We start from the raw sequence: 13,970 nt of genomic DNA on the forward strand, positions 1-13,970 counted from the left end.
CATCAACCTTGTTAACAACAGAGGACTCCAGTGCACTACAATAAAAAATGGTAGATGGCTTATAGTCTCAACAAGAAATGAGCTACTGCTTAATACCCCTCCTTACAAGCTCATTTTGAATACTGTCCATCTGTAAAGTCCATTTAGTAAGGATTATAATTATACTGTTAGAAATACAGATAGTACTGAGTTAGCCAGACCGCCTTTCAAATTGGCCACTACTGAAATAACCTTCTCTAAAAGTGCACCTTCCATTAGGAGCAAACTACCAAAAGAAATAAAAAAAGACAACTAACTTACTAACTTCAAACTACAATTGAAACAAATTATCTGAGAAAATAGCATGCCTGCAAGTACTTCAGAGATGCGGGCTTGTCCTTATCTACAAGGTAAGGAACAATTATATATCCCATCTACTGACTTAATACTAATTCAGCTCTTACATTCATTGAAATGCTTCTTTGGAATTGAATATTAAGCTAATTATCTCTATGAGTAATGAACTGTACCTACTTGAAAATTCAAAATGATGTGTTCTGAAATGAAAATTCAGTATTGCAGTATATCTACAACTACACTATTGCCAATGCCAATGTAAATTTCTCTGTAAATAGTTTTGCATTCTGTTTTAAATTTGGTTGCATTGTCTGACCTGTCTTGTTCACGTCTTGACAAAAAAGGTCCTTGGATTAGTTTGCCTATCAGGTTAGCAAATGTTAAATATATAAATAAATAACTGAATGAATGGATGAAAGAATGAATGAATAAATAAACAAATAAATAAATACAATAAAAAAATGGGACTATCCCTATGTGTATGTGGGAGGACACATACATGGGAGGGATTGTATGAGTGGTGATGGTAACTTGTGGTGTATGTGTGGGAACATACATGTGCAGGAGAAATTGTATGAGATGGTGATGCTAGGAACATATATGTAGAGCAGTGATTGTATGAACTGGTGTAATGGTAACTCTCTTATTGGATGTGTGGGAGCATATATGTGTGAGTGATTGTATGAGCTTGTGATGTAACTATCATGGTATCTGTGTAGGAAAACACATGTACAACTGTGATTGTTATCAGCTGGTGATGGTACTCCTCCGGGTGTATGTGTGGGAAAGTTCCTATAGACTAGAGGTACTGTCACCATTCATTTCTAAACACCAAAACTTACTGGCCATTCTGTTATAAAACAACAGTCAAGTCTACATTTTAATTTTACAGTTATTCTGAAAGCTACCTTTCTTGTTTGCCTCATGAATATCAGATCTAATTATTTCATCTTTCTTAATGTGTTTACAGTACTGAAAAAACAACTGTCTTAAAAACTAATTATGTGATCAGAAAAAACAAACTGAAATGATGTGGCATTCATGTCTGGTACTATAAACAGTACAAAAATGTTAATATTTAAAATGCAGTACTTTATCTTTGCAATGCCGTCATACAAATAATGATTTTTGTACTCAAAAGAGATGAATGTGGTATTTTTTCAAACTAATAAAAATATAACATTATTATTTTTTCCTCAGTAAAAATATTGATATGTGCTGGGCAAACTAAGCATAATTGTTTATTAATACACAACACACAACACTCAGCATGATATTGTAGCCATATGGAGGTTCACTTCAACAATGGTTTAGTTTGTGTTGAATTTTTCTGTTAAATGTTATAATTACTAGTGGGAAAAAGGCAGCATAGCACATTGAAAAAAAATTTCGGATAACTGGTGCTGCACTAAAACTTGTTTCAGATACCACTTGGTAAAACCATATAGCAGTGCCTATTCCAAAAAATAAAGTATACAGGACAACTAACGTGATGACAGTTTTTGCTGCTTGGTTTTCTGCAGTACTTTCCATGTTTCGGTCAGAGCTACGAATACCTTTAACTTTCTGTTTATGTTGGTATAGAACTGCTAAGAGATAAAAGCTGAAACAACTCATGGTAATTACAAATATGAGATCTCGGGCAAGCACTAAATATCCTATTATATCTAAGATGATATTAGAAGGTAAAACTTCAATGCAGTATCCTAAAATAATTGAGTTTTCTGTATTTGTTGCATTTTTCCTAGCAGAAGAAAAAAAGATTAAATCAACACTGGATGCCATACTTGTCACACAGAAAAATATAATTATAGTTAGAACATATTTTTGCATTTTAGCCTTTAATTGAAGCCATTTTTTATTTGTTGCAGTTACACTTACACACTGAAAAGTGCTGAGGAAACAGGTTAGACACAGAGCATGTGCTCTGAAACTTATATGTACAAAGTAAATAATCTTGCATAAAATGTCACTGAAAATATTGCCAGCACCAAAGACAAATAAAATATCAGGAACACCTCTGGAGAGTAAAACAAGTAAGTTTGCCAAAGCAAGGTTAAGAAGAACTGTTTCTACGGTCGACATTTTACTGTCCTGATAAGCTATATGAGAGAAACATATGGTTATTGTTACATTTCCAAAAATTCCAACTAAAGAAAGAATAAAAAATAAAATTCCTTCTATTAGAGAATATGCATCCATTTTATGCTTCAAATGGCCAGTGGACTTGCTTTGTAGATAAGGATCTGAAACAGAAAAATAAGCCAAGGTTATTTTAATATGTAATAGAAGTTCTAACCAGTTTTCAATTTCATTTTACAATTGTTTAGCAGGTAAGTGAACTGGCCTACTGACTCTTGCATAATATAGCACAAAAGAGAAAAAGAGAAGGAACATATATATGTAAATTACAATAAGAAAGCATATAACAGTAGTATGGCGGAATTAGTGTTTGGAATGTTCATTTTATACAAGATATTTCAAACAAATTTCGCATACAATAAATAATTTTATATCACAGAAGAAAGTGTTACTGCATAGGTTAGTACTAGGCTAATTGCCCTTATGAGCCATTTTAAGCCTAGCCAATTACCCCACGTCAGAATCAAACCCTGCACCTTGTGTCTCTAAGGTAAGCACCTTAACCATTATGCCAACCTCCCACCCTTTTTAATTATTTTTCTAGTATGGTAAAAGCAAGTACAGTTTGACTCTTGTATAGGAATTATTTCAGTTTTTGAAAGTTTTTAAGGCCCAGTTATTTTTCTCATCAGAGGTCAAGTCGTTCCAGAAAGAAGTCTGTATTCTAAATAACGCTTTTCTGCAGTAACGTATTTAAATCTAGGCCAGGCTAAAATAAGATTATCATCTTGGTTACATCTAACTGAGTAGACTTAATCACTAAGTGACAGTTTTGTTTTCATTGAGGGCAGTAACTCGGCATGAAAATGTTGAATCTCAAGGAACCTAGGAGCAGAATAGCTATGTTTGATATAAAGAACCTATGGGTCTTGTGAAACAGGTCACAGTGATGTGTTCTACTGTTTGCAAGCTACTATGTATTTGCATTTAATATTGCTCATCGGAATCAAATGCAAAAAAAGAAAAAAAAGTATGTGCCAAATATCAGAATTTAAAAGTTAGTTACTTCTCGCAGAGGCAAGATTTCTCCTTATGATGCTAGTGACTTATAGAAGAGAAAACACAACAAACAGTCCTGGATAAGGAGCCCTCTCAGATCCAATATCAAAAGTCAAAAAACAGATAGGGCTCACCACGGCTAATAAAAACTCTTTTATTCCTGCAGTTCATCAGACTTCAAAACATATGGACACCAATACAAAGCACCCAATCAGCATCATCATCATCACATGTTTACATACATCATAAAATATATCTCATTTCATATATATATATATATATATATATATATATATATATAAAAATCAAGGAAATTCCTATATGCCTGTAATCTGATGATCCATCTATTCTCACATGCTAGTGACTTATATTCAAGTAATGAAATGAGTATTAGTAGTCCAGCCTGCTGAAGGGGAAAAACAAGTGTCTAGAGTTGCTTCACATTACTTGTATATGTTGTAAGCATGTACCCAGTCTCCTCTGCAGGAGTTCTAGAACTGTGGCTGAAAGGACTTAATGTAAAACAAAAAAAAACAGTGTCGTAGACACCTTACAGAGGATGTAGGTTTGGATGATAAGCCTCAGAACCAGGCTTTTGCAAGTCTATTTGTTTGTTGCTTTGTCTCTGTTTCCTAGGAGAGTATAACTGAGGCTCAGACAAAAAACTCTACACATAACAATGCAATGAAATAAATACGCAGTAATACAAATATTCAAGATGAGATTAGTATAGATTCATAACACTAAAACTAAGATACTGTGGTTTACAGAAAAGTGACGAGAATCTCAAGCACTTCTATATTCTAAACCTATTGACATTGCATCTAGACAAACTCATCATTCCACAGTAACATCTCAGGATGACATCACACATTGCATGTAAAGCATACGATTCCCAGGGCCTGAACTATAATACAAATATAATATAATATAATACAATACAATATATACAAATAAATCAAAAGATGTAAAAATGGTAAATACTAAACCTCCAGATTGAATGATTATTATTATGCATAAGATGAGATTCATCTAAAATCTACTCTGGAACCTTAAAACTGAGTTTTACTTACATATGTATTCTGAATGATGCTTTGCTTTGCAGCTTAAACAAATTAATAGCTATGAATATTCATATGTTAGAATTAGTCTGAATTATATTCATATGTTTGCCATCTGTGCTGATGGTCACATGTTTCTTGTCTCTTGCAGAGGGAGCAATAGGTCACTTCATGCTGGAAAAGAGACCATTTCTTGTAACACACTCTAACATCCCAACTCTGGGCCAGTAATCAAGGAGCCTGAATCCTCACCACTGGGACTGGATGGGGGGCATTCACTTGTAACAAAAATGGATGCATCCAGTATTTTCAGATGCAGCTCTCTGCATCAAGCACAATTTCCCTTAAGAGCACACAGGGAACACAGTCAGTCCGGGGGATGGGTACTCACTCTTCCTCCAGATCCTCAGTATGACTCCACACTGGCACAGGTGTAGGTTTCAGTCCTCAGCTGGGTGCCCATGCCAAGTGCTCCTGCATCCTCTTTGTGGAACCAGTCCTTTGTATCCCTGCTGCAAGCAGCTGACACATATTTTTTGAGATTTGATTTTCACAAACGCACACACCCACACACACACCTTGGAAAGGCTGACACAGATTTACTAGCTATGCCCCCTTCTGCCCAGACTACCCAGACTATAAGGTAGTTACACTGTCACCAGACACCCCAAGGCCAGCTACTCTAAGGCTCTTACAAGGGTACCCAACTATATTGAGTGAAATTAATATTAATACCAATGGAAGTGTTTGGCCGATGCAGTAAGGCGTGGCCAGGGCTGTCACCAAATATATATAAGTACTCTTAGAGATTAAAATGTTCTCTAAAAGACCAACCACAATGAAAAGTTTAAGTAGATTTAATGATAAATAAGAACAGAACATGAAAATACTAAATATCCATTTACAGTAAACACCAAAGTGTTAAACACAGGAAATATTAAAATAACACAGGCAAACAGATTCACACAGGTACAGAAAAACAGTACTTAACTAATCCCACTATATATTTCCTGACTGATCTAAAGAATTACTATTCCCTGGTCACTTGCTAGAGCAAGACAAGAAGAAGTAGGTAAGGGGTCCTTCCTTGCCAGGTTCCAAGAACAGAGTGCAATGAGACTTCAGTCTTACTTAGTATTAAAATATCATTTTTAATGATGGATTACCAAATGGCATCACATGCATCTTGTCATCAGACTTCTGATTCCCATGCCACCCCTTGGCTAGAAGTCAGGATTTAGCACATATGTGTCAATAATGCACACAAACAGAGTCTTGCTAAGATCTGCTGCAGGTCCTATAAGTCATAGAACAATTTCAAACTTCTATCTTTCCAGATTAGCAATTAGTTCACTGCTAAAGACAACATAGAAGGATTCCTAATGCTTGTTTTCCCAGACATTTTATTTCTGGGTGCAATCAGAACTGTAAGATACAATCTTTGTGACCTAAATTAAGTAATTTAATTTCTTACTATTTTTCAGTTAACTAGAGCTGAGCTTAACATCTTCTCTTCCTATATTGTTTGTTACAATGCAAACATTTAATCAGTTGCAATACAGTACAGTCTGATATACATGTATATTTCTTTTCTGTCCAGCAGGACATACTGCTGATACATTTTTAACACAAGCAACTTTACAAATACATTTTTAAACACAAGCATCTGTGCAAATCAGTTTGATATACAAATGGCATATCATTCTTTACAAAGTTCAAGCTAGCTGTGTTGGCATATGTTACACATCCACTGGCATACTTCTCCTGGCATATCTGGCAATACCTGACATCATTATATCTCTCCCCCCTTTAAAGACTCAAGCTAGTTTTTCAAGTGACCGTTGAGAAATGTTTCTTGAGAGGAATGAGCCTATCTGGGAATATATTAACCCATACCCTGTCTTGAGAGTCCATCTGCCTTGGCATTGCTGACCTCACTACAGTGCTGCACTGTCATATCATTTGCCTGCAACCCTAGACTCCACCATAGTAACTTGGCATTTTGCTGGCTGTAGCTATAGATCCCTTCAGACTCCTCCTGCCTCCTACTGCAAATACTTAGCACCAGAGCCTCCCTATCATGGTAAGGCTTCATCATGTTAACATGGTACAATGTGTAACCCTGTCTCCTGCCTAGCAGTTCTACCATGTAGTTAACATCACTGACCTTCCTTACTACTTTGAAGTGTCCCTTCCAAGCTGATTGCAGCTTATTGTGTCTGACAGGAATGAGAACCATCATCTGCTGTCCCACACAATACTCTTGGGCTCGAGCATTCCTGCTGTTGGGTTTAGCCTTTTCCTGAGATATAGGATATATGCCACAACAGACTCTTTGTGGAATTCACACTCACCTTCCCACTCATCACAAATCAATTCTAAAGGTCCCCTCACCGTATGACCATACAGCAACTCAAAGGGTACAAAACCTGTGGATTCCCAGGGCACCTCTCTATAAGCAAACGACAGATGTGGCAAATATTTGTCCCAGTCCCTCTTAAACTGGTCTGTAAATGCCCATAGCATGGCATTGAGTGTAGTGTTTAACCTCTCAACAAGACCATTAGTGTGGGGATGGTAGGGGTGGTCTTTAAGTGCTTCACCCCACAGTACTTCCACAGACAAGCCAGCATGTCTGACATGAAATTGGCACCTCTGTCGGTCATTATTTACTTTGGGAAACCTAACCTGCTGAAAATATCTAACAAAGCATTTGCCATGTTTTCTGCCTCAAAGGAGGACAGAGCCACTCCCTCAGGGTATCTGGTAGCATAATCTATTACCACTAGGATATACTTTTTCCCTGTGGAACTTGGGGTACTCAGGGGCCCCACAGTATCCATAACTGCCCTCTGAAATGGCTCATCAGTCACAGGCAACAGTATCAAAGGAGCTTTGACCTTGTCTCCTGCCTTGCCTACATTTTGGCACTGCTCACAGGTCCTGCAGTACCCTGTTACATCACTTGTAATTCCAGGCCAGTAAAAGTTCTGCATAATACATTTCTTGGTATGCTTTATGCCCATATGACCTGCAAAAGGAATGTCATGGGTTATGGATAGAAGTGCCAGATGGTATGGTCTAGGCACTACCAACTGCTGTACTGCCTCACCCTCTAGCCTCCCTCTGGAGTCTACTCTCTATGCAGTAACCCCTTGCTCCAGTATACAGACTCCCCTTTTCCTTAAGAATCAGGCACTCCCTAGCTGCCTCCATCAAGCCTCTCAATGTAGGTCTGAGAGCTGAGCCTGTCACAACTCTATTTTTGCAACTCTTCCCGGCTCCCCTTCTACAGGAAGTCTGGCATCTTCTGACAGTGGTGCTTCACTGCCAGCCTGGGCACTACCACTCACCTCTGAACTTGCAGTCACTCTGTCCAAGGGAACATCAGTACCTACCAGCAGATGTGGCTCACCTTCAGGCTCACTACTACAGGATAGCTCCTGCCCAGAAATAGCCACCTCAGCAGCTCTGGCTTCAGCTGTGAGTTTGGTCTGGGTCTCCCCCAGGCTACCAGACCCAAGCCTGACTGTGTGTAACTAACTGCCTGCACACAAGGTACTGCATTATTAACACCCTTCCTTATCAAGGCATCTGCAGGGATATCCTCAAACACACCTAATTGCTTGGTTCTTTTCCACCCTCCCAGTCAAGGTGATCCCTAGCCAAAGGCATTTGGAATAAGGTCCCTCCTAAAGCTCTGACTGGAGTGGACTGCCTAATCAAGAACTGCTCCTCTTTAATCACTGCAGTTTCACAATTGTTATGGCACAGGCTATGTCTCTGTTATCAGTGGCCTGTTTTCCATCTAGTAAGATAGGATATAACATCTGGTGATAGTATGGTATCTCTGTTGTCTCTGGAGAACTTACCACTGGCATACTGTTATTTCTACTTGCTGGCTCCCCCACATTTTGTTCCCCACTTTGCCTCTGCGGGCATCTATATGATACATGACCCTACTGGTTACATTTAAAACATTTAACCCTTGATCCTGGCCATGTACCTGAACTAGTGGCTTCCCCTGTTACTGGTGGATTCTGTTGGGATGGTTTAGGCTGCCCACCATGGGTTCCCTTATATCCATGTGCAGCACTGGGTACCCCTTTCATGTGCAGTGATTCCTTGCTTGCTAAGTAGAGATCCCTTCTTTTCCCCAACTCATCTGCAGAGATACACTCACTGCCTGCCAACCAGATTCTCATATCCTCAGGCAAAGTGCTAAGGGCTTTTTCCTTACTAAAAGATCTGCCAGTCCTTCAAACGTGGTGACCTGACACCCACTCACTCACCTATGAAAGTAAGTGCTTTACTCAGCAATATAATCACACACACACTTTCATCTGCCTTGCGTCTATGCTCATGGAACTTTTTTCTGTAAGCTTCAGGTGTTAACTTAAAACATTCAAGTAGACATCGCTTTACTTTATCATAGTTTAAACAATCAATATCAGAGAATTTAGAAGCAACAGTTACAGCTTTACCATAGAGTAAGGGGGCAAGGAACCATACCCAGAACCCTAGGTCAACATTATACTGTTTACATACTCTTTCAAATATGTGAATAAAACTATCAAAATTATCACCCTCTGTAAACTGTGGAAGAAATGTTCTGACCTTTATTGCTTCTGGAGTTCAGTTATTCCCTTCCTCATTACCTCCATGACCCTGGTGAAGAATCAGCATCTCCCTCTCATATTGATGCTGCCTATCATTTCCTTTAGGCTCCAAACAACACAGTCTCACTGCAGATTCTAATTCCCAATGTTTGGCCTCCAGTTCAAATGTCTTTAATTCCAGACAGATTTTTAAGTCCTCTGAGGAAAAGGTGAACTGTCCTGTTTCTGAGGGCTGCATGTTCCCATCACTAAACTGGTTATCCTCCTGGTTGCTGATCTGAGCTATAACTAAGGTTGAAATCATTTGCTCTTTAGTCAGGTTGGCATGCACTTGTCCTTTGGCTTTGCACACCTTGGCCAACTGGTTCCTTGTCAGCTTGCCATACTCTGCTTACATCTTTGCCTGCTTTCCCTGACTAAACTAAACTAACAAAAAATAAATAAAAACTCTTGCGAAAATAAAACTCTGAATATTTACCTTGTGGCTGCTGAGAATATGCACACCCTCAGTGACAACTGCCTACAGGCTTCAGAATTCCAGCTACTATCACACCACTGCCACCAATATGTGAAATCCCCACTCTGGGCCAGTAATCATGGAGCATGAATTCTCGCCACTGGCACTGGAGAAGGATGCTCACTTGTAACTAAAATGGATACACCCAGTATTTCCAGATGCATCTCTCTGCATCAAGCACGATTTCCCTGAAGAGCACACAGGGAACACAGTCAGTCCAGGGGCTGAGTCCTCTCCCTCTCTTTTTCTCTCCCCCTCCAGATCCCTAGTAAGACTCTCGACTGGCACAGGTGTAGAGTTGAGTCCTCAGCTGAGTGTCCAAGCCAAGTCCTACAGCACTTTGTCTGAAGAACCAGTGCTCTGTGCCCTGATACAAGCAACTGACACGCATTTATTTATTTAACATTTAACTGGGAAAGTCTGACTTGGAATGAAGCCAGTTTTCAGCGGAGGCCTGGGGAGAAAGGCTCCAGATGCATGTCTTTGTAACGTGGATGGAAACCAGAGCACCTGGAGGAAACCCACACAAATGCAGGGAGGACATGCATACTCCACACAGAAGGCACCCCAGCCAAGAATCGAACCGGAGAACCTCTTGCTGTGAGGCGACAATGCTACCGCTGCACCACTGTGTTGTCCATACTCTGTGAGATTTGATTTTCACACATACACACACACACACACACACACATTTACACATGCGCACACACGCACACACACACACACACACACACACACACCTGGGAAAGGCTGGCACATATTTTATAGCTATGCCCCCTTCTGCCCAGACTATAAGGTAGTTACACTGCCACCAGACACCCCAAAGCTAGCTACTCCAAGGCTCTTACAAGGGTACCTAATTATAATGAGTGAAATTAATACTAATACAAATGGTAGTGTTTGGTCAATGCAGTAAGGCTTTCAAGAGTAGCCAGAGCTGTCGACAAATATATATAAGTACTCTCAGAGATTAAACTACTCTCTAAAAGACCAGCCACAATGAAATGTTTAAATATATAATATATTTAATAATAAATAAGAAAGGAACATGAAAATACTAAACATCTATTTATAGTAAACACCAGAGATTCAATCTCAGGAAATATTAAAATAACATAGACAAATAGATTCACACAGATACAGTGCTTAACTAAACTCACTTTATTTTCCTGACTGATCTAAGAAATTACTATTCATTGGTTACTTAATAGAGCAAGGCAAGATGAAGTAGGTGAAGGGTCCTTCCTTGTCAGGATTTAGCATGTACGCGTCAATAATATAATATAAACGGGGAGAGCCTTGCTAAGATCTGCTGCATCTCCTGGAAGTCATAAAAGAATTTTAGACTTCTACCCTTCCAGAATAGCAATTAGTTCACTGCTAAAAACAATACAGAAGGCTTCATAGTGCTTGTTTTCCCAGATATTTTGTCTCTGGCTGCAATCAGAACTGTAAGATGCAATTTTTATGGCCTTAATTAAATATTTTGATTTCTTATTGCTTTTCAAAATTAACTAGAGCTGGGCTTAACCTCTTCTCTTCCAGTATTCTCTGTTACAATGTATACATTTAATCACTTACAATACAGTACAGTCTGATATACATGTATATATTTTTTCTGTCTGGCAGGACACACTGGTGATACATTTTAGCACAAGCAACTTTACAAATACATTTTTCAACACAAGCATCTGTACAAATCAGTTTGATATACACAAGACATATAATTATTTATAAAATACTAGCTAGCTATGATGGCATATGTTACACATCCACTACCCTACTTTTTCTGGCATAGCTGACAATAGCCCACATCATCACACACACCATACTGCATTATGAGAAAGCAGAGTATAGGCTTGGTGCATATAGTTATGACCTGCTAGAGAGTATGGATGCACTTATGTCTGTGTGCCAGATTCATGCACTATGAGGTAGAAGTCCTTTCTATGCATTACTGGAAGGACTTTAGATGTTGTCCAGTTATCCCAAGAATAGATGCAGAGGTTGCACTACAAATCCTGTGGAAAGATATTTGTTTTCCAGATATGAAGTGGAACTGTGATAAGAAAAGTCATAGTTGGGAGGCTTGCCCATGCAAATTATTTTGAACTACTAACATTTAGAAAGTAGTTTAGCTTTAGTGGTATAGCTATAATATGACCAAATACAAAAGGGAAAACATCTAGGCATAAAGATATTTGGATCTCAGTTTGATCACAAAAATTAAAATTCAAGTATTGTCCAATGTGTTTGGCATACCATAGGTTGCTTTGGTGTGCCACCTTTGCCACTACTGCCACCACTGCCACTACTGACACCACTGCAGCTATTTCTACCGAAAGCACAGAAATGCTGTATTCTGTTCATCTGTCTCTCAACACCCCTCAGCTGATTCTGAGTTACACATATATGCAAAATAAGTTATATAAATATCAAGAAAAGAAATATATTTATATGTTTATTGCTCTTGGGAGATAACAAGCAATACATAACCAAGATCATTTATGTTCATTTTAAAATGATGCCAATTTTTTGTCATTGTAAAATGCATTTGGTGTCTGTGTGTTAAGCACACCAAAACATATCAGAGCAAGGCTGTAAAACAGATAGCAATGATTTGTTTATAAGTATAGATGGTAGTTTCTGAAGTTCCTTGACAGTTTTAACAAGTATTCGATTTTGGTTTGCAATACCTGTTGGTAGGCAGGTACATGTGTATACAGTGAAATTCTGTTTACATTATTAATGCTATTCTTGTTTGTATGTGACACTTTGCCTACAATAATTCCTTGGAAGCTGTTTAATAACTTTGGATTTACTAATGAGTAATATATTTTACAGTAATTATATACATTCATAGAAATTATGGATAAGTAATCAAGTATTTTTTTAAACAAACCAATTGGTGAAGCACCCACCAAGAGGAGAAAACGCTGAGAGAAGAAAGGAGCCACTTTTGAGATTTTAAGTATTTTTCCTCTGTTTATTTGCTAAGTTTTTCTGCATAGCCGCCTATTTTGAGCATTTTCTGGCTTGTTAAACTTGATTTCTGCATTAGTAACTGTATTTAGAGCACAACCAAGAGCTGTTTACTGAATTTCCTGTTTGCACTTATTTTTAAAATCGTTTTTTCTCAAAACTTGCATTTTATCTGTCTTTGGCCTAGCACTCTTGTGTGAGGTCATTTACTGCACTGTTATAACTTGTTGATACTTGTGAACCTCTGCTATCTCTGAAAAAACAAAAAAAAAACAAAAAAATCTTGCTTTTTCCCACTTTTCTGAGATTTAAAAAAGTTCAGTTACAGGCTTGCTGTTCTTGAACTGTTTGTAAGTTTCTTGGAGGCCATTTTTGCTTGGGCTAAAGGGAAGTCTCTCTGTTGATCAGTGGCAGTGAAAAACATTGAGCAGCCTGCCTGCCCCTGTGGGAGTGATTACTGACTTGAAACTGTAGTTTTATTGGCCATTTTGGGTCAATTCCAAACTCCTTCATCTTCCTCTCTTAAAACCTGGTTGCCTCATGGTTTTGGCATCTTTTCAGGCTTGTTGGCTGTTGGTGAAGCACCCACCAAGAGGAGAAAATGCTGAGAGAAGAAAGGAGCCACTTTTGAGATTTTAAGTATTTTTCCTCTGTTTATTTGCTAAGTTTTTCTGCATAGCTGCCTATTTTGAGCATTTTCTGGCTTGTTAAACTTGATTTCTGCATTAGTAACTGTATTTAGAGCACAACCTAGAGCTGTTTACTGAATTTCCTGTTTGCACTTATTTTTAAAATCTTTTTTCTCAAAACTTGCATTTTATCTGTCTTTGGCCTAGCACTCTTGTGTGGGGTCATTTACTGCACTGTTATAACTTGTTGATACTTGTGAACCTCTGCTATCTCTGAAAAAACAAAAAAACAAAAAATCTTGCTTTTTCTCACTTTTCTGAGATTTAAAAAAGTTCAGTTACAGGCTTGCTGTTCTTGAACTGCTTGTAAGTTTCTTGGAGGCCATTTTTTGCTTGGGCTAAAGGGAAGTATCTCTGATCAGTGGCAGTGAAAAACATTGAGCAGCCTGCCTGCCCCTGTGGGAGTGGTTACTGACTTGAAACTGTTGTTTTATTGGCCATTTTGGGTTAATTCCAAACTCCTTCATCTTCTTCTCTTAAAACCCTCTTTTGCGCAGTTTTGCATTTTTGTGCATAAGCGCAACAGCGGGCAGCGCCACCTAATTGGGTTTAAACTATTCCTGGCTCCACAAAGTCTGCTCTTCACTTTTTCCCTTAGAACTGCTCTATCTCTCAATTTAAACAC

At 38.4% G+C, this 13,970-nt stretch overlaps 1 protein-coding gene across 1 annotated transcript; it reads right to left on the minus strand.

Moving 5' to 3' along the window:
- Positions 1 to 1,635: 1,635 nt before the first annotated feature.
- Positions 1,636 to 2,421, minus strand: LOC122803908 (olfactory receptor class A-like protein 1). Its single transcript, XM_044073619.1, has one exon. The coding sequence runs from the start codon at positions 2,419 to 2,421 to the stop codon at positions 1,636 to 1,638; it is 786 nt and encodes a 261-aa protein (XP_043929554.1).
- Positions 2,422 to 13,970: the final 11,549 nt, after the last annotated feature.

Source organism: Protopterus annectens, chromosome 1.part0 (assembly GCF_019279795.1).
Source record: "Protopterus annectens isolate FY-2018-M chromosome 1.part0, PAN1.0, whole genome shotgun sequence".
Taxonomy (NCBI): Eukaryota; Metazoa; Chordata; order Ceratodontiformes; family Protopteridae; genus Protopterus; species Protopterus annectens.

Bases quoted from the DNA above. Each gene is read 5' to 3' on its own strand.
- LOC122803908 (XM_044073619.1), bottom strand. From the start codon at position 2,421: ATGTCGACCGTAGAAACAGTTCTTCTTAACCTTGCTTTGGCAAACTTA.